Genomic DNA, 17,507 nt, shown 5'->3' on the forward strand with positions numbered 1-17,507 from the left:
TGTTTATGGACCAGCTGCTTTGTTTCCTTTGGCTTCGTTGCAGACCGGGAGTCGCCGTGTCACGTGAAGCTGTTGCGCTCTCAGAAGGTTGTTTACATCAGCTGTGGAGAGGAGCACACAGCAGTCCTGACCAAGGTAGAGATGCTGGCCTGGGAACCCGGGCCTCTGCCTCACCTGCCTGATGGTTTCACAGTGCTTTTCTGTGTAGTGGTAGAAAAACACAGATGGACTTACTGTATTCCTTCTAACCCAGTAAAAGAAACTAAGTGGAAAGTATAGCCTAATTATTTATTCTGAGATTCATTCCCAGCACGATCCTTTGCTGGTTTTGAAGATGAAGCTGTTAATAATGCATGGCAGCAAATTGCAAAACTCAGGTGATCACTTAAAAAGAACAGCTTTGTGAGGAAAACAAATTAACACACACATCCAAAGGGGTGAAAATAGTATTTTGTTGAAAAATAGAGTAATACTGTGCATCAGAATAAGATGGAAGCTAAAATGAATGAGTGTTTAAATTTAACATTAGTAGTCACAACATTTACAAGAGGTTTTCAGTTCCAAACCTGCTGCTTCCAAGTGGTGTATAATTTAGTGGTCAGAGGACAGGGCTAGGGTTTGAAAGAGGGCAGCTCAGTTCTTGCCTTGGCTCTGCCACTTTGTAGGTGTTGCTTCCTGTTTTGGAGCCTGTTTTGGAGTGTTTTCCACTGTAAAATGAATTAAACAACTGAGTTTGGGTTTCCTGTTGGGAAAAATACCATTGTAGAAAACCAGTTCTGTAGGAGCTTGTCTAGTGTAGAGATAACCTGAAGATAATTCTGTTAGTTTCTGATGGGTGGCAAGGTGGCTTGTTTGAAAGCTGCGTTAGCAGAACCCAAGTTTCTTTTCTGAATCTTTTGAAAATCCCCATCAGTCTCTGCCTAAGCTTTGGGCTCATACTGAAACTGTAGTCGGAGAGATCCTGCTGGGTTATGGGTCCCTAAATGGAGACTCTGCTGTTTGGTTTGCTAACAGAGTGGAGGGGTGTTCACCTTCGGTGCAGGTTCCTGCGGGCAGCTGGGCCACGACTCCATGAACGATGAGGTGAACCCCCGAAGAGTTCTTGAGCTCATGGGCAGTGAAGTATCCCAGATTGCTTGTGGCAGGTGAGTCCTGGGTGCAGGCAGAAGCTTTTCTTTGGTGGAGGTTAATGCTGCACTGAATCATGCAAATAGGGGGAAACAGGCCTGCTTCTGCATTCTGTGTATCAAAGCTAAATGATTTAAATCTTACTTCCCATGAGAATTTTCAGACCCTCTAAATGAGATGGTTTTTTAATTGGGGTTGTACCCTGCACTCTAACCTGTAAAAGATACCTTGCCAGCTTAATAATTCAGCAAGACTTAAGAGCAAAAGTCCCTTTGGTCACAAGTTTCCAGCCTCTTTAATGGAAAGTGAGTTAGCAGCACTGGTGCTGTGTGTTTGCCTTTCAGAATGTACAGGCTTAGCAAATGCCTAAGCTGATCCTGTAGCCTGATACCAGCTGCCTGTCTGCACAAGCTGCTCTTTGTCCCTTCCACCTAAAGGGCTCCATCCCACAAACTGGTGCCATCAGGTGGCAAAAACTGAGCATTGGTGCCCCTGTAAAGGTGCTGCTTGGCACCAGCTTCTGGCCTAGGAGAAATGAGAATAAGTTCTAGGTTGCATTTGGTTTAGTTGTTGGGGTTTTTTCCCCCCCTTGGTTTTGGTCTTTGTTTTATTTTGAATTTATTGTTAAACAAGGCCCAAACTCTGTACCCATCTCTTACAGACATCACACTTTAGCCTTTGTGCCTTCTTCAGGAATGATCTATGCATTTGGCTGTGGAACAAGAGGCCAGCTGGGAACAGGGCACACTTGCAATGTGAAGTGTCCCTCTCCTGTCAAAGGTCACTGGGCAGCTCACAATGGGCAACTCTCAGGGAAACCTGGTATGTACGTGCTCGATTTGAAATGGCAGATGGACACAAATAACTTCACCCATGGCTGTCTAAAGACGTCTTAACATTGCTCTGTGAAATCTCTGGAAATACCAAAAGAAACCCATCCTATTGTCCCAAATGCACTGTGGTAATTTCTGGGTGACCTTTTGCACTCTCTGTTAATGTGTGCTGTCTCCCTTTCTCTTTTTATGGCAATCTTGAGACTTCATGAAATTGTACTGATACTTTACTAATGCTGTTCCAAACACTTTGTTCTCTCTTTAAAGCCCCTATTGCAGTTTAAAAATGACAACTTTCCCCTCCTGTGTACCTCTTATGAAAGTGCTACAGTGCTTGAGTTCCAGCTGATTTCAGCAGGGCCTTCAAAGGACCCAGGTGCTCCTTGTACTGGCAGTGCAAATGGGAGGGGAGAAAGTGTAAGTAGGGTCTTGCATTCATCAGCCCCTAATACAGCTGTGTCTTTCTCAAACAGATGCCTGTAAATACCACATTGTTAAACATATCTTCTCTGGAGGAGACCAAACTTTTGTGCTTTGCTCCAAATACGAGGTAAACCAAATGGAAGTATCTTTACAAGTCTTCTCCCCTGTCCCAGCATTCACAACACAGCTTTTGTTTTTGCTAAAATCTTCTGAAATGGAAGTATTGCTTTGGACTCCATTCTGCCTTACAAACCTTACCAGCTCTGACAGTTGTTACAGGGATTTCCAACTTCAGTGGCTGAAAGTTGCCTTTCTTTAGAGGCACATCAAAGCCATTGGGAAGACACTGATTCCAGTTTAATCAGCAGGGAGGGGAATCCAGTCTTTGGCAGATTGGAAGCAGGGGGCTGCTTTCCACCTGTGGCACTGGCTGCTTTATGGTTGGTGTGTAGGACCATCAGCCACATACAATGGGATTTTGTTAGTCAGTGCTAGATGGAGGGCTGAATGCTGAATTAGTTTTCCCACTTCTGTCTTCCTTTTTCTTTCAAGAAGTGTTTGGGATAAACTTTTCAGGCATGGAAATAGGTCTAAAATAATTCTACTAAGCCTGTAGGTCCATATGACAGTATTTACGAGGGCTTTGGTACATCTAGGAAATGATATTTTGGTTTTTTGTTTTCCTCTTTTTAAAATATATTTGAGGATCCTTTTTTTCCTTCACTTTTTCATACCTTCCCTTTGGGACTTCTTAGTAATGGCACAAAACTTCTAACCAAACCTTTTCAGAGGCCACACTAAGGAAGCTATCAGTTATTTATTAAAACAGAGATTATGGATAGGAAGGAATTGTTTTACAAGCCATGTCTTTGCTGAAATCTGTATCTTCTCACAGAATTCCTTGCCTGCTGATGATTTCCGGACCATAAATGAAACACGTTACACCTGTTTAATAAATGATGAAACTATAGATGTCTGGAGGCAAAAGCTTTTAGAAAAGAACAGTTCTAATTCTGTCAAGTAGGTATTGTGGCACTGGACAAGCCTTTTGTTGAAAGTTCTATTGAAATAATTTTGTTGGCTTCCGTGCCATGCTTTCACTTGAAATTTAGCAACCTTTTCAAGTGTGGTTCTTGGTTGTTTCCAAGGGGAGGAGTTGCCAGTCACAAAGCTGCCAGGTGAGAGCTTCTGAGCAAAACAGAGGAATTTGAAGCTGCCTCAGCATTGCATATGGTGGGTGGGAACTTGATCCTGCATTGTGTGCTTAAAATTCATGGAAAGCAACAAGCACTTGTGAGCAGACTGATTAAGTTCTTTCCCCAGTGTCCCTGCCATGAGAAGGGCAGAATTAGGTGGAAAGGAGGCACTAATTCCTCCTTTCAAAGAGGGGCCTTACATGATCCTGAATGAAGTCTTGCCCTCTGTGCCTCTATAAAGGGGTTATCCTGACATTGTTTCCCATAAAAGGAAGGGAAGAGAGATGAAGACATTTACTGAGGCATCCGTTCATAACCTGTATCTGTTTTCTTTTCTCTTCCTGCTGCAATCAGTAATGTTGTTCAGATACTGTCCTCAGCTGCCTGCTGGAATGGAAGCTTCTTGGAGAAGAAGTAAGTACCACATTTCCAGCCATGTATGGCTTTTCCTTGATGCAGACTGGAGTCCTTTGCTTCACTCACTTCTGCAGTGGGATTTGATTTTTTTGATCAGGCAGGAGATAAGGGCAGAGGATGTTCCCTAAAGGGGTGGGATGGTCAGAGCTGGGTAAGGAAGGCAAATGGTCTAAGAGAGTGCATGGTGAGTGTACTGTAAGTGGCACAGATTTCTTGGAGTTGCCACAACTGTTATTCTTCCTTACAAAACAGATACCAATGGCTTTAGAGAGAGGGATAGGAATCAGACATTAAGGGAAATTAGGGATGCCAGGTGTCAGAATAGTCTTTTACCCAGCTGACCTAGTGGTCCATGTGAAAGTATACGTCCACACAAGCTGCTCTTGAAAACACATTGGGGCAACAAGGAAGTGCTTTCCTTTTAGGTAACATCATACGTGGAAAGTTTTGTGGCCCTGCTTGTAAAAGGAGGAATTTCAAACGGGTGTAACCCAGAATAGGTGGTGACAAGGTTGTAAGACACATAGCTGAGTCAAAGGCTGTGGGTTGGGAAGGCTTGTGTTGGTTGTGTCTCTAAATGTTGAGGAGGTAACAGCATAAGATGAGGAGGAGGAGAGATTTTTCTGGTGATGTGGTGAGTAAATGACCTGTAACTAGGTGAAGAAAAACTTACTCTGAGTAATCTTTGCGTAATACATTCCAAGAGCAACTTGAAGATAGTTTGTTAATTATTCTGGTGTTTTTCTGCTTGTCCAGTGGTTTCTTCTCTGGTGTTGTGACGTGTTATTGCATCAGGAGAGTTGTGTCATGTTGTTTTAAAATCCTTGTTGAGGTATCCAAGTTGCTGAGTCACTTTAAATAGCCTTACATCTCCTTTGAATGTGGAAATGAGTGGAGTTTATGGCTTCATCAGCCAAATACAGTTGTTCTTTCACTTCAGTGGTGTCTTGGCTAGTGCAGGACTTAGCTTCTACAGAAAATCTTTGACAAAATGAATGTTAAATACAGCCTCATTTAAGCCTTCAGAATTTAACTATGTACCTTTATACATGAAGTCTCATGTTAAGGTGCACTAGACAGAAATACTCCGGTGCATCTCTCCCATGTCCTAAGGCCATGTAGGCCGGTTTGCCTTACAGGATTAGATGGGGGAGCAGCTTTTCCATGGCTGTGTGCCTGAGCACAGCCAGCACTACCTTTGCAGAGCACAGCCCCAGCTGCTCTGTACCACAGTGTCTCTGGGAGCTGTTTCCAGCCTGGAGCCTGTGCTGTTTCGGGAATACCATTCTACCGCAGCAGGCTGTGTTCAGCTCCTCATGTGGTAACAGCCACACCATCAACCTGACAAATGCATCCTGACTTTAAGAGCTGCTTTCCCCTTCAAGATGTCTAATACAGTGCTCTTAAGTCAGTGAAGGAGTCCTGGGGACACCAGAGACTTTGATGAAGAGTTTCTCTGCAAGAATCCCAGCCCTAACCGAGGCCCAGAGGAATTTGGAAGGGGGAGTCTTTGTTTCTAGTCTTACGAATTCTCTAGTGGTCATGCTCTCAGGTCATGTCAATACACAGGTAATGGGGTCTCTTCCTTAACCTTATGCCTGTCTGTGATTTCTTTTTTAAAGAATCGATGAACATTTTAAAACCAGTCCAAAGATCCCAGGGATTGATCTGAACTCCACGAGAGTGCTCTTTGAGAAGCTGATGAACTCTCAGCACTCCATTCTCCTAGAGCAGGTATTGCACTTCTGAGATTTGGATATTCAGAGGGGAAAGTTAGGGCTCTGTCCCTCCCTATCGTGCAAGTACCAGTAGCATGGTTGAACAAAGGTTGTGTTGCAAATCTGAAATCCAGACACTTAATGGTACTTCTCCTTTGACCTGGGCTGATTTTGATCTCCTCAGAGTGTGTCTCCGAGGCTTTTATTTAAAAACAAGTTTTATCTCATGGCATTTAACACTTGAATGTCTGCTGAAATAAACTCTGTGTATGTTTTATTTGTAATTATTGTGTGTCTGTAAGGAGTTGAGTACTTTATGGTTGTATAACTTATTCTGACTCAGAATTTCTTTCACAAGTGCAGAGCTGTGGGATAAAAACATACATGTTCCTCTTGCCACTTTTAGCTATAATATTTATAGCTTTGGATTTTTTCACTCTGGGCTTGATAATAAAATAGGCTTTTACCATTTTATCAGCCCTTAAGCCTTGTCTACAGGATAAGTTGTCTTTTTTGTTTTGTCTTCTCTTTAGATACTGAAGAGCTTTGAAAGTTTTTTGATTCCTCAGCTGTCCAGCTCTCCACCAGATGTTGAGGCAATGAGGATCTATCTGATTCTCCCAGAATTCCCACCATTCCAAGACTCCAAGTATTATATCTCTCTGACCCTTCCTCTAGCAATGGCTATTTTGCGCCTGGATACCAACCCCAGCAAAGTGCTTGGTAAGTGTCATTTAAAAATTGTTTTAATTTAGAAGTAAAATATAATTTCAAAGAACACTTACTAGGGAGGTTAATCTAATTTACCTTATCTACTTTACCCACATTCAGAGACTCAGTTCCAGATAAATTTGCATTTCTCTACAGAAACATAGATTTTTGTATATCATTGTCATGGTTTGACCCTAGCACAATTTCAGGGCCTCCATGAAGGGTATATTCCAAAAATCCCTTGATGATCTCTGCTGTCACTGTGTTGTTGCAGAGTGGTTGGGGTGAGGAGGAGAGGGAACTAAAATAAGTTATGAAGAGGTTCTATTTGATTCTTCTTGGTTTGTGCCAAAATATAAGAGATTGTGTATTGCTTGTAGAGCATTCTGAGTCTTTTGTTACAAGCTGCTATAACTGAATTTATGAAAGCAAACCTGAAAATATGTTAAAATATGTCAAATATTTCCATCTGTTCTCTTCACTAGGTGAATCAGAAGGTTAAACACGTGGAATATGATAAGTTTTATATCCCTGAGATTTCCAGCTTGGTGGACATTCAGGAAGATTATCTCATGTGGTTTTTGCACCAGGCTGGAATGGTAAGAGCTTTTATGTATAGTCATGAAATAGCTGTCCATGTTTGTGTCTCTGGCTGTAGACCTGTATTTCCAATATCCTTAATCAGAGCATAATGTATTCAGTAGGAGCTTCTGTATGTTAACTATCTCAGATCTGAGTGCTTTACAAAATTGACTTAAAAATAAAAACACTGTCAGAAGAGTTGGAGCTAGCAATATTTAACCAAAGCTTGCAACAGTCTCTGTGATTGTTCATGTGAATTCCATTCAGTCTTTGCACAAGGTGATTAATTCAGTCACTGGATCCTTTTAATGTAATCAAGACCTCAGGAGCCAAGTCCTGTATTCTAAAATTATAATTTTTGCCCTTTACTTCTGCTGTTTAGGCAGGTATTGTGAATAATGTAGCCAGTGATGTTAAAATGTTGCTCTGTAAGAGGAGGCAGTGTGGCGTTCTGGCTAGGGGACTGAACCAAGCCTCAAGAGATGTGGGTTCTGTTCCTGGCTCTTCCAGTAACCTGCTGGGTGATCTTGGGTAAGACCCTTCACCTCTTTTATGTCTCACTTTCCCATTTGTAGAGAAAGGAGATAACTAAACCGAGGGCTGGAATATGCTGTGTGGGAACCCAGTGAGATTATTTAGTCATAGCAAGGAAAGGAATCTCAGGTGTTAAAAAAAACCAAAAACCACCAAAAAACATCTGCCGAGGGATGCTGCAAGAGTACAATCTGACTGTAGTGATAACTTTTGTGTGTGTTTTCATGGGCTTTTTAAGTGTTTGTGCTGTGCCCCCATCCTCTGCTTTCCATCAATGAAATAGTGCTGCTGTGCTTACCTTTAGTGAGCAGAACAATAAAGTACTGACTTAAATTTATGTAAGGGATAGTTAAGAATGTGTCAATATGGCTAATGATGAGTAATTTGCATTGCAGGGGTGTTCTTGTATCACCATGTAGAGGCCTTATGGTCTCTCCTGTTGTTTCATATTGTTTCTGTATTTGTTACTCTTCATAAGAGCAAGTTTCACCCATGGCAGACCAACACAGGATTCTATGCCAGTCAGTCCTCTTAGGAATGTTTGAATGTTCATGTTTTGAATTAGACTTGTGCATTTTCTTGAGAAGGAAGTTCCCATGCTTTTCTTTAAGAGGAAGAAAAATGGGTTGTTGGTCCCAAAGAAGGAAAATTTACTTTGGGTCACCTTTGGACTAGTCCATCCAAAAAAACTCATGAGACACAAAATTGAAAGAGTAAAAGATTTTCATACTTCTCTTTTTCTTTCACAGAAAGTAAGGCCGTCCATCATGCAGGTAAGAAAATTGTTTAAAGATTGTTCTTATTTAAATTACTATATTGTTCCTATTTAAAGAAGTGCTTTGGAAGCTGTGGATAGGAACAAGTCTTGCCTGTCTTTCTTGCAGGACTCTGTGACTCTCTGCTCTTACCCTTTCATCTTTGATGCTCAAGCTAAGACCAAGATGTTACAGACAGATGCAGAATTACAGATGCAGGTAATCATTCTCTCTCCCAGTTTTCCTGACACATTTCTTTTTCTCTGCTTTTTGCAATGATGCCTGCATGGAAAGGGTGTTAACTGGGAGCTGCTGTGCAACACTTTATTGTTTCCATAATACAGGAGAACAGTGAAGCTGGGGTGTAGCAATCTCTTTGCCCTGGATACTGCAGAGGCAGTGCTTGGTGTCTTTCCCTTCAAAATGTTTGTCTGGCACCATCAGGACTGTCAGATGTGCATGTGTTGGAAATTTAAACAGGGGAGGGGTAGTTACATATTTTTGATAATCCAAGGATAAGGAGTAAAGTGAGGAGCTGTAAGACTGAATAAGCAGGCAAAAGTCCAGGTAAGTGAACACTTGTTTTGACATTTCTGCCTGCTGCAGGAGTGCTTGTTCCTTCATTCTGACTGTGAGGTGAGTGTTGTAGACCAGCTGCTGATGCTGTTTTTGGTTGCAGGCAGCAGCTGTTGCCAGCAGCCCACCCACCCAGGTGCAGTGAGGGCACAGCCCCGGACCCTCCAGGAGTGTGCTGACAGCAGGTGTCCAGCCCCAGCACCCTGTAGGTGGCAGCCAAGCCAGCTCACAGCCAGGCTGTGACAAGGACAGCTGGCCTCTGTGCCAGTGGAAATGCCCCAGTGCCAGGCACTGCTCACACAGGTCCCTCCTGAGACGGGCACAGCGTTGGGCACTGGCACACACTGGCAGGACATACAGGCACACACACACTGTACAGAGGGAGCATGGGATTCCTGAACCCTGGAGAAACCAAAGAGGCAGAAAGGAGCACCAGGCATGTAGTTGTTAACGGTTTTCCTTTCATAGGAAGAAAAAAAGGCTTAGGCATAGGCTGCTTTTCACTTCTCTTTTTATTTGCAGGTTGCAATAAATGGTGCAAATTTGCAGAATGTCTTCATGCTTCTCACCCTGGAGCCTCTGCTGGCCAGAAGCCCTTTCCTGGTACTTCATGTTCGCAGGAGTAACTTAGTTGGTGATGCTTTAAGGGAGTTGAGCATCCATTCAGACATTGACTTGAAAAAACCTCTCAAAGTAAGTTTCCCCCATATCTTTAGCATCCTCTCATTTAACAAACATTTCCGTAGCCTTTCAGCCATTCACATTACCTCTTCACCAGTGTGCAGTAATTTCTCCATAGGTGTTGCACACAGGAACATTTGGTCTGGTCAGTACAAGGATTGAGTCTTTCTTCTGACCCCTGGAGTGCTTTGGCAGTGGATAGTTTACAAGAAGGCAAGCACAGGGTTTGCTCTCTTCTCCTGGTGTGTTCAGTGTACAAGGACCAGGGGAGGAAGCATTTGTGATGTTATGCAATCTCTGTTTTGCCCTTCTGCAAGAGCAGGCTGTTTACAATAGGATGTGTTTAATCTCTGAGAGATTGCCACCATCTTCAGTACCTGCTGTCATGTTGCTGCTTTGATTGTTGGGACGACAGGTGGTTATTTGTGATTGGCATGAGGATTTAAACGTTGTCAAAATAGCTGATTTGCCACCCCTGTTCCCTTTCTGTCCCTGCAGGCAGAGCACTGAAATGAGCTCATGGGTTGCCGTGGGTTTGGGCATGTTGGTCAGATTACTTTGTATGTCTCTCAGTTAGAGAGGTCTGATTCACTCAGTCTCAGCTCTGCATCCCTGTCACTGTCCCTGCTTTTTCTACAGGTTATCTTTGATGGTGAGGAAGCTGTTGATGCTGGAGGAGTGACAAAGGAATTTTTCCTCCTGTTGTTGAAAGAACTACTCAACCCTATCTACGGCATGTTCACTTACTACCCAGAGTCAAACCTGCTGTGGTTTTCAGACACGGTAAGCCCTTGCCCTCGGTACACACAGGCTGGAATAATATGCTGCATTTAAATGACAAGGAAGTTATTGGCAAACTATGGGAAAGAAGTGTTCTTCCTCTCATTTTCTACTCCTGATACAATGTGAATTCTATTTTCAGTTAGTATAAATAGGTCCATTAACCCTAGTAGAATGGTGATGGTTGTGCCTGTTAAAGACTTGGCTCTCTCTCTTTATTCTTCTCCCATAATAAAACTTGTATTAAGGGTCAGGTGACAGGTAATAGAACTCTTGTTATCATCAATGTGATGGTCATGTGCTGTTTTACAGAATTAGAGGTTTAGGTGGTAATGGCATTAGAGTTCTGTGCTTCCCTTGCTGTTCACATAATTGCAGCCAATCCACTTAGCCAAGCATCACTATCGCCTTCAGGATCTAAAGTTGTTAATGCTTTATATGAGGAAGCTCTTAAGCAGCAAGGAGCATAGCTTGTAGTGGAAGGTTGTTGGTTTTGGAAGAGTATGGAGTGCAAGATCTGTACCTGTCAGATGGCTGGAGATGGTAATTTATGTCCTTTTCCTCACCTCCATAGGTAGGAACGTGGGAAATGACATTGTAGGTCTTCCCTTAAGGTGAGGCTGTCCTGCTAGGGAAGTTACAGGGAAGGAAGTGGCCTGGTACCTTCTGTAACCTGTGAAGAGTATTACAGAGCATTCACTCCTAATGTCAGTGCTGTAAAACAAGTCTTTTGGCACTGGGAGTGATGACTGTGTAAGCACTGGAAATGAGTTATTTAAGGAACTTGGGCAGCCAGCCTGGGAGTGACACAGCAGCGTGAGAGTCAGTGTGTGAGGAGAAGGAGGCCTGTGCTAGCACCTCTGCTGGTGTGTCTGCCTGGGTAGAACTGTGTTAATGCAAAAGCTTTTAATAGAAAATAGGATGGGTAATGGGGAGAGGATTGTTAACGCATTTTATTGTAGTACATAGGCAGTAAACGCTGAAGCACTGTTAGTGTCTAAATACAGAGGTGTTTAAAAAGGAACTAAAAGGCAGGTAAGATGGAAAGCTGCTGTTTCTACAGTGATCATGGCTTACAGAAGTAATAGAGCATGGTTTTTGAAAATTCATTTCTGTGCCACACACCACCAAGAAATTTTCAACCAGAATGGCACCTGATGGTGAGCTCTCTGAGTCTGTCCCAGTTGGAAAAGCAGGGTCTGACTTCTTAGTGCATGGAGGAAAGGGTACTGTGCATTGCGCCAGTGACAGTGTGTCTCATCAGGATTTCTCTGTGTGGTTTTGCAGTGTTTTGTAGAACACAACTGGTTTCACTTGATTGGCATCATATGTGGTCTTGCAATCTACAATTTCACAGTGGTAGACCTTCACTTTCCCTTGGCTCTGTACAAAAAACTCTTGAATGTGAAGCCCTGCCTAGAGGATTTGAAGGAGCTGTCCCCTACAGAAGGAAGGTATGAAAATCAAAATTTGCAGCTTTTCTGGAAGGTAGACCATCCAGCTAAGAGCAGGAAGTGCCAAAGCAGATAAAAGCTGATGAATAAAACACCTTCTAATCCTTTGAGTGACTGATTAATTTGGGTGACTGTGAAAACATAGGAGCTGGTGGTGGATTTTGTGTACGACTTCTCTCCCACAGGCTATTGGATCAATCTGCTTAGGCTCCCACCCTCCTGACCCCCAGACACTGGGTACCAACACAGCCAAAAGGACACCTCCCACACCCCCTTCTGAGAGCAGGAGTGGAAGCCTGTCCCTGCCCTGTGTGGTTGTGTGCGTGATCCTGGATCCCAGCCTCAGCCTTTCCCCTCAAGCCAGGCTCAGACTAGCAAGCAGGGAGTTGTGTGTAGGGCTGTGAATCATACCATCCATGAGCCAGAGCAGCTCTGACCTGCTCCCATGACAGGACGAAGCTGAGTGGAGTGAAAGAATTACTTTTTCCAAGTGGTGTATTGAATCTTTTTTACCTAATTGCATAGGGATACTTTTTACCTAATTTCATAGGTTCACCCTGACACTGAGAAGTTAAGATCCCACTGTCTGACTGCTGTCTTATTTCTGTTTTTGAGTTACCATCTGATTCATCTACACAAAATGACAGCTGTATTTATCAATAGTGAGGTAAAATGCCAGGAAGACAGCAGCAGGACTTGGGGGGGGGGGGGGGGTAGCAGAGTATTTTATCTATGATGGGCATACAGATAGTCCACATCTGTCTCTTCCTCGATTCCCTCAGACCTTGTGTGGTGATGACATAGAATTAGAACTAGGAATGTAGTTCTGTTCCAAAGCCAGGATCATTAAAGATGATCCATGAACTAGGTAGTCATAGACTATTGATAGTTTCTGTAAACTGGCATTTATCCTGCTTCTAACAGAGCATCTCTTTATTTGAGGTGTATTTCTTTCTTACTGCTTCAGGTGACTCAGATACTCTCTCTTGCAATCTTGTTACCCACACATATGATGCTGTTTACTTCTGCTGAGTTTGTTTTCCCTGTTAGAGGTATGGCTTTTAAAATATCTGATTATTCTTTTTTATTTTCTTTTCTTTCCCTGCTTGTTGTTTAGGAGTCTCCAACAACTTTTAGATTACCCTGGGGAAGATGTGGAGGAGACATTCTGTTTGAATTTTACAGTAAGACACATTTGACATATCAGCTCTCTGATTGCTGTGGTACAGTTGAAGCCTGTCTATGGTTTCATGTGTATTCTGGCTGATTCCAAATGCCTATAGCACATAGCCCATGATTGTCTTAAAATGTTCTTTGCTGTCAACTCCCTTCTTCTTTTGTATGTATGTGGTCCTAAAAAGTGAGCTAGTAAGTAGATTAAGCTGAGTGGTTTTCAGAACGGGCTTGTTGTCACTGTTCAAAGACCTGATGCTCTAACAGGTTTTGAGTGATGGGTTCGTCTTGATCTGGATCATTTTTTGACTCTCTGTCCAAGGCCTGCCCTGGGGTAAAACAAGGTATCATAAAACTGCTCCACACTGTGAAGAACCTTGCTGAGCAAGGAGAGTGGTGCCCATTTCCTTTTTGCATGAATGAGAGCACATAAACTCTTTTAGATCAAATTTACCTCTGGAGTGAGTCAGACCTGCATCTGACTGTGTCTGGTGCAGCTCAGAGCTGTAACTTGGGATGGGACAGTGGAGCCATTGTGATGGTAATGCAAGCTGTGTAAAAAAAGCATACCTTTAAAGTAACAAAAGAGACTCTCCTCCAAATTCTTTTTCACACATAAGGGCCTCTTTTGTCTATGACCCTTTCACATTCTTTTCAGATAACCAGTTTGAGTACAAAGTGTAGGTTTTGGCTGGCAAAAGCAGAAAAATGTCCATGTCATTTATTCTTCCAGTGAGAGGCGATGAATTAACCCAGTTAAAAAGGGAGTAATTTTTATTGCCAGAACTCGTGAGCTTAGTTTTAATTATCAATCTCTTGGGCCTTTTCCCCAGGAAATGTACCTAAAATAACTTTTATTTGTTTCTAAGTTCACATTTCAACTTAATAGCAGTCCAACAGCAAATGTAGGTGATGGAGGGTGGTGAAGCACACAGGGTACTTGGAGCAGAGAACAGAAGTTCCTGCACATACCATTTTCTCTGGCCCACTCTTTACATACCTCCTTAGTCCTGAGTTGTCTGAGTCTAAGAGGACTCTGTCTTTCTTATTGGCACATGCCCTGGAAAATACTTCTGCTAAAATTAATTTCCTGTTTTTGTACAGATCTGCAGGGAAAGTTATGGTGTGACAGAGCAGAAGAACCTGATTGAAGATGGAGATAAAATCCTGGTGCAGAAAGACAACAGGCAAGTTGGGCACCTGTGGGGATGGACTCGTGCTTGTGGTGAAGTCATGTGCCACAGAAACTCTGGATGAAGGGAAATGTGAGGGCTAATTAGCAGTCACTGCAAACAAATTTTAAGAGCAGTTGCTCAAAAGTTACTGGGCACTAGTAGCACTTGAACAAAAATCAAATCTTCATCATCTTTCCGTAAATGTTTGGAAAATGTACCATGCACTTGGATTGACATCTGCCCTATAAAAGGCCTCTGGGTAGACCCTTGGTAGTTTTTCTCATTTTAAGTAGACATTTGAGACGTTATTTTGGCCCAGGTTAATACCCCTGATGCCTCAGACGGGAACTGTATGTAACCAACAAAACTGAGCCTGGCAGACTTGTTTGTACTCCTCGTTCTGGAGCCGGAAACTTTCCTTTGAGCATGGCCTGACTCCCATCCCTGATCACAGCCAGAAGGACCTGCTGTACTTGGATCCCTTTCCATTTGACTGAACACCCCAGAGTTATTACTAGCACAGCTATCATTCCCTCCCCCTTTTTTTTTTTTTGTCCAGCTGCTGAACTATTTTCTTCCCATAATCTTGTAATTGGATTTCTACAAGTGCGTTTATTACTTGAAGCAGTGTTCACATTCTTTCTCTGCTGGCAAAACATTGTGATCCAGTGACTACTCAGCAGCATGGTTAGGGACTTGTACTAGGATTGCTGAAGACCTGGCTGGCAAGGCTGGAGATGAAGTAATTTCCTATTAATCTGATTATTTAAAAGGGTTTTGAATGTGTCTGAAGCCATTGCTATAGCAAAAGCTTTGTCTTCGCTAACTTTTTACCTACTTTACTACTGCCCAAAATGGTGCAATTACAGCTAAAGAGCTGCCTCCATGCAAAACCCACATGGTTTTCTGTCTCCCTGCAAAGAGAAGATGGACTTCAGGTAAAACAGAGGATTGTTTAATCTACCCCTTCAACAGTGAAGGAAAGATAAAAATGCCATCGTTAGAACCCCTTAGGGTTTTTAGGTTGGGCATATACATTCAAAAGAAAACTTGCCTTTTTTTTTACTGTATGTCATCCAGTACAAAGGAGCAAAGATGTTAGCTGAGAACACTTGGGAAGAGCACCAGGGTTGACTACTGGAACTGTTTATTAAGTCAGCATAGGAAGCAAGGGAAGAAAATCCTTAAGGAGAAAGGCTAGTGTGTAGTTCCACCAGCTTAACATTCCAAAATTCAATTGCTTTATCCTCACTGGAGTTCTGAACTCAAGCTAACCTCTAAATCCAAGTCTAGACATGACTGTCAATTTACCTTACAGTGCTTAATGACTTCCTCCACTTCTACATTTAGAGGCCAGGGACCAATTTGCCACCCTATTGGCCTGAGTAGTTTGTTGTGTGCATGTCTGTGGGCACTGCCCTTCCTGTGTGAGGAAAGTTCATTAGTAACTGGGGCAATGCACGGGATTGCTGTAACTGACAAGTTCAGAGTAGGAAATGCCTACATTTTCCCTTTCTCCTTCGGAGTTCATAAAATGCTCTTGATGCAGAGTTCATGACCGTAACAGCCGGAGAGGAATTAAGCAACAGTTAAGTGCTTAATCAGCTTGAATTTCCCTAATGCTCAGATGACTATGGGGAAAATGACAATAAAACAAGTGCACTGGAAAATAACTCTCCCTTTGGTATATGATTTCTTCACATTTTCAGTTTTGTTATTCTGCTTTATTATTTCCTTTTTACTTCCTCACCTGTCCCTTGTTGCTTTTGCGTAGTGTATGTGGTGAGAATTCCATGAGATTGCCAAAATGTTTCTTCCAGTTGTAACCTCCTCAGCTTTACTGGTGGCAGAGAACCTGGGGGCTCTCCCATGCCACCACTGCCAGGGAATAAGCAGACAGACAGTAGCCCTTGCCACTGAACACTCTGTCCATGTTGCAGTGACTTGGTGAGAGGAGGGCAGTGGGTTAAGGCTGCTGGAGACTTTGCAAAACACTTCACCAGCATAACCAGGAAAACTTGGCAGTGCTGCTGCTCAGACATATGATTAAAAGTGCTTTTCTCTGCCTGCTTTCTCTCAATGCATTAGGGAAGAGTTTGTCGAAGCCTACGTAAATTACATCTTCAACCTCTCCATCCAAGAGTGGTACACAGCCTTTTCTACTGGCTTCCTGAAAGTGTGTGGTGGGAAGGTCCTGGAACTCTTCCAGCCCACAGAGCTCAGGGCCATGATAGTTGGAAACAGTAACTACAACTGGGAGGAACTGGAGGAGGTAAAGCTTCCCTGTTGTACTATTTTTTATTTTGCACAGATGCTAGGCTTATGCAGTTGCATGAGATGGGCATTATTCTGTGTCAGGAGATGGGATAAGCCACAATGCTTTTTTTCCCCATGCTCCTTGTACACTTTGCTGTCACTCACATGAAAAGTTTCTCACTGTGCTGGCCTGCTACAGATAAAGCTGAGGGAGGAAATTCAGGATGAGGAAGGACAGGGAGAAGGACTTCCATCTGATTTTTTTAGGAATGAAATCTATGGCCAAAGGGAGGACACAAAGGGTAGTAAAACTGTAGTAAAACTCCACTGCACAAGGACAAAAACCACACAAGGGTTCAAAGGGGAGTCTGGACACCCAGAAAGGGTTGTATCCTCTCAAAATCTGTAGACCAGCAGGTCACTCACCTGTACAGAGTGTGTGATCCTGTTCCTCAGTTCAACCTGAGAAAAAGCACTCCAGAATTACTCTCCACACTTGTAATTAGCTGAAAAGCAGAAGGCTGGTGTCTGCCTCCCCCACATTGCCAGGAGAGCCCTCGCTGTGTCTTTGAGCCATACCATTGCCCATCACTCATCTCGTGTTCCCTTTCAAAGCTATCAGGCATAGATCTAATGTCAGATACTAGAAAAGATCAGGTCTGAGTTTTGCTTGGTCTTTGCTTTCTAGTGCCAGCTGAAAATGTGCTATTTTGGTTTTTAATAGAGTGCTGTCTATAAGGGAGACTACACTGCCACACACCCAACTGTGAGAATGTTCTGGGAGACCTTCCATGAATTTCCCTTGGAAAAGAAGAAGAAATTTCTCTGTAAGTATCTTGCAGTGGTGCAGCATCTCCTGGAATTGAAAGACTTGGGTGGGAGTGGCTGCAGAGCTTCATTGCATTGAGTTGGGCAATCCAGTGTGAGTGACAATATCTGCTAATCAGTGTTGGGGCTTCCCTCTGTTGTGGGTTTTTCCCTTCTCTCCTGGCCACCTAGCTGGCTCTAGATGGCCCTGCTTGAGCAGGGGGTTGGCCCCAAGGACCTCCAGAGGTCCCTTCAGCCTCAGCCACTCAGATTGTGTGACTGCTGGAAGGATAAAGGCCAGTGTTCAT

At 43.1% G+C, this 17,507-nt stretch overlaps 1 protein-coding gene across 1 annotated transcript in view; it reads left to right on the forward strand.

Annotated features, from left to right (window-relative positions):
* The window catches only part of HERC3 (HECT and RLD domain containing E3 ubiquitin protein ligase 3), a 44,817-nt gene that overhangs the window by 22,360 nt on the left and 4,950 nt on the right, over positions 1 to 17,507 (forward strand). Inside the window, 18 exon segments of the mRNA XM_039710452.1 lie at positions 44 to 135; positions 1,015 to 1,145; positions 1,790 to 1,950; positions 2,435 to 2,511; positions 3,280 to 3,404; positions 3,935 to 3,994; positions 5,620 to 5,731; positions 6,249 to 6,507; positions 6,787 to 7,025; positions 8,292 to 8,315; positions 8,427 to 8,516; positions 9,396 to 9,566; positions 10,194 to 10,337; positions 11,622 to 11,788; positions 12,906 to 12,972; positions 14,066 to 14,148; positions 16,225 to 16,408; positions 17,117 to 17,219. Of these exon segments, the coding sequence (XP_039566386.1) occupies positions 44 to 135; positions 1,015 to 1,145; positions 1,790 to 1,950; positions 2,435 to 2,511; positions 3,280 to 3,404; positions 3,935 to 3,994; positions 5,620 to 5,731; positions 6,249 to 6,507; positions 6,787 to 7,025; positions 8,292 to 8,315; positions 8,427 to 8,516; positions 9,396 to 9,566; positions 10,194 to 10,337; positions 11,622 to 11,788; positions 12,906 to 12,972; positions 14,066 to 14,148; positions 16,225 to 16,408; positions 17,117 to 17,219 (2,289 nt within the window).

Source organism: Passer montanus, unplaced genomic scaffold (assembly GCF_014805655.1).
Source record: "Passer montanus isolate IOZ18808 unplaced genomic scaffold, ASM1480565v1 scaffold23, whole genome shotgun sequence".
Lineage (NCBI taxonomy): Eukaryota > Metazoa > Chordata > Aves > Passeriformes > Passeridae > Passer > Passer montanus.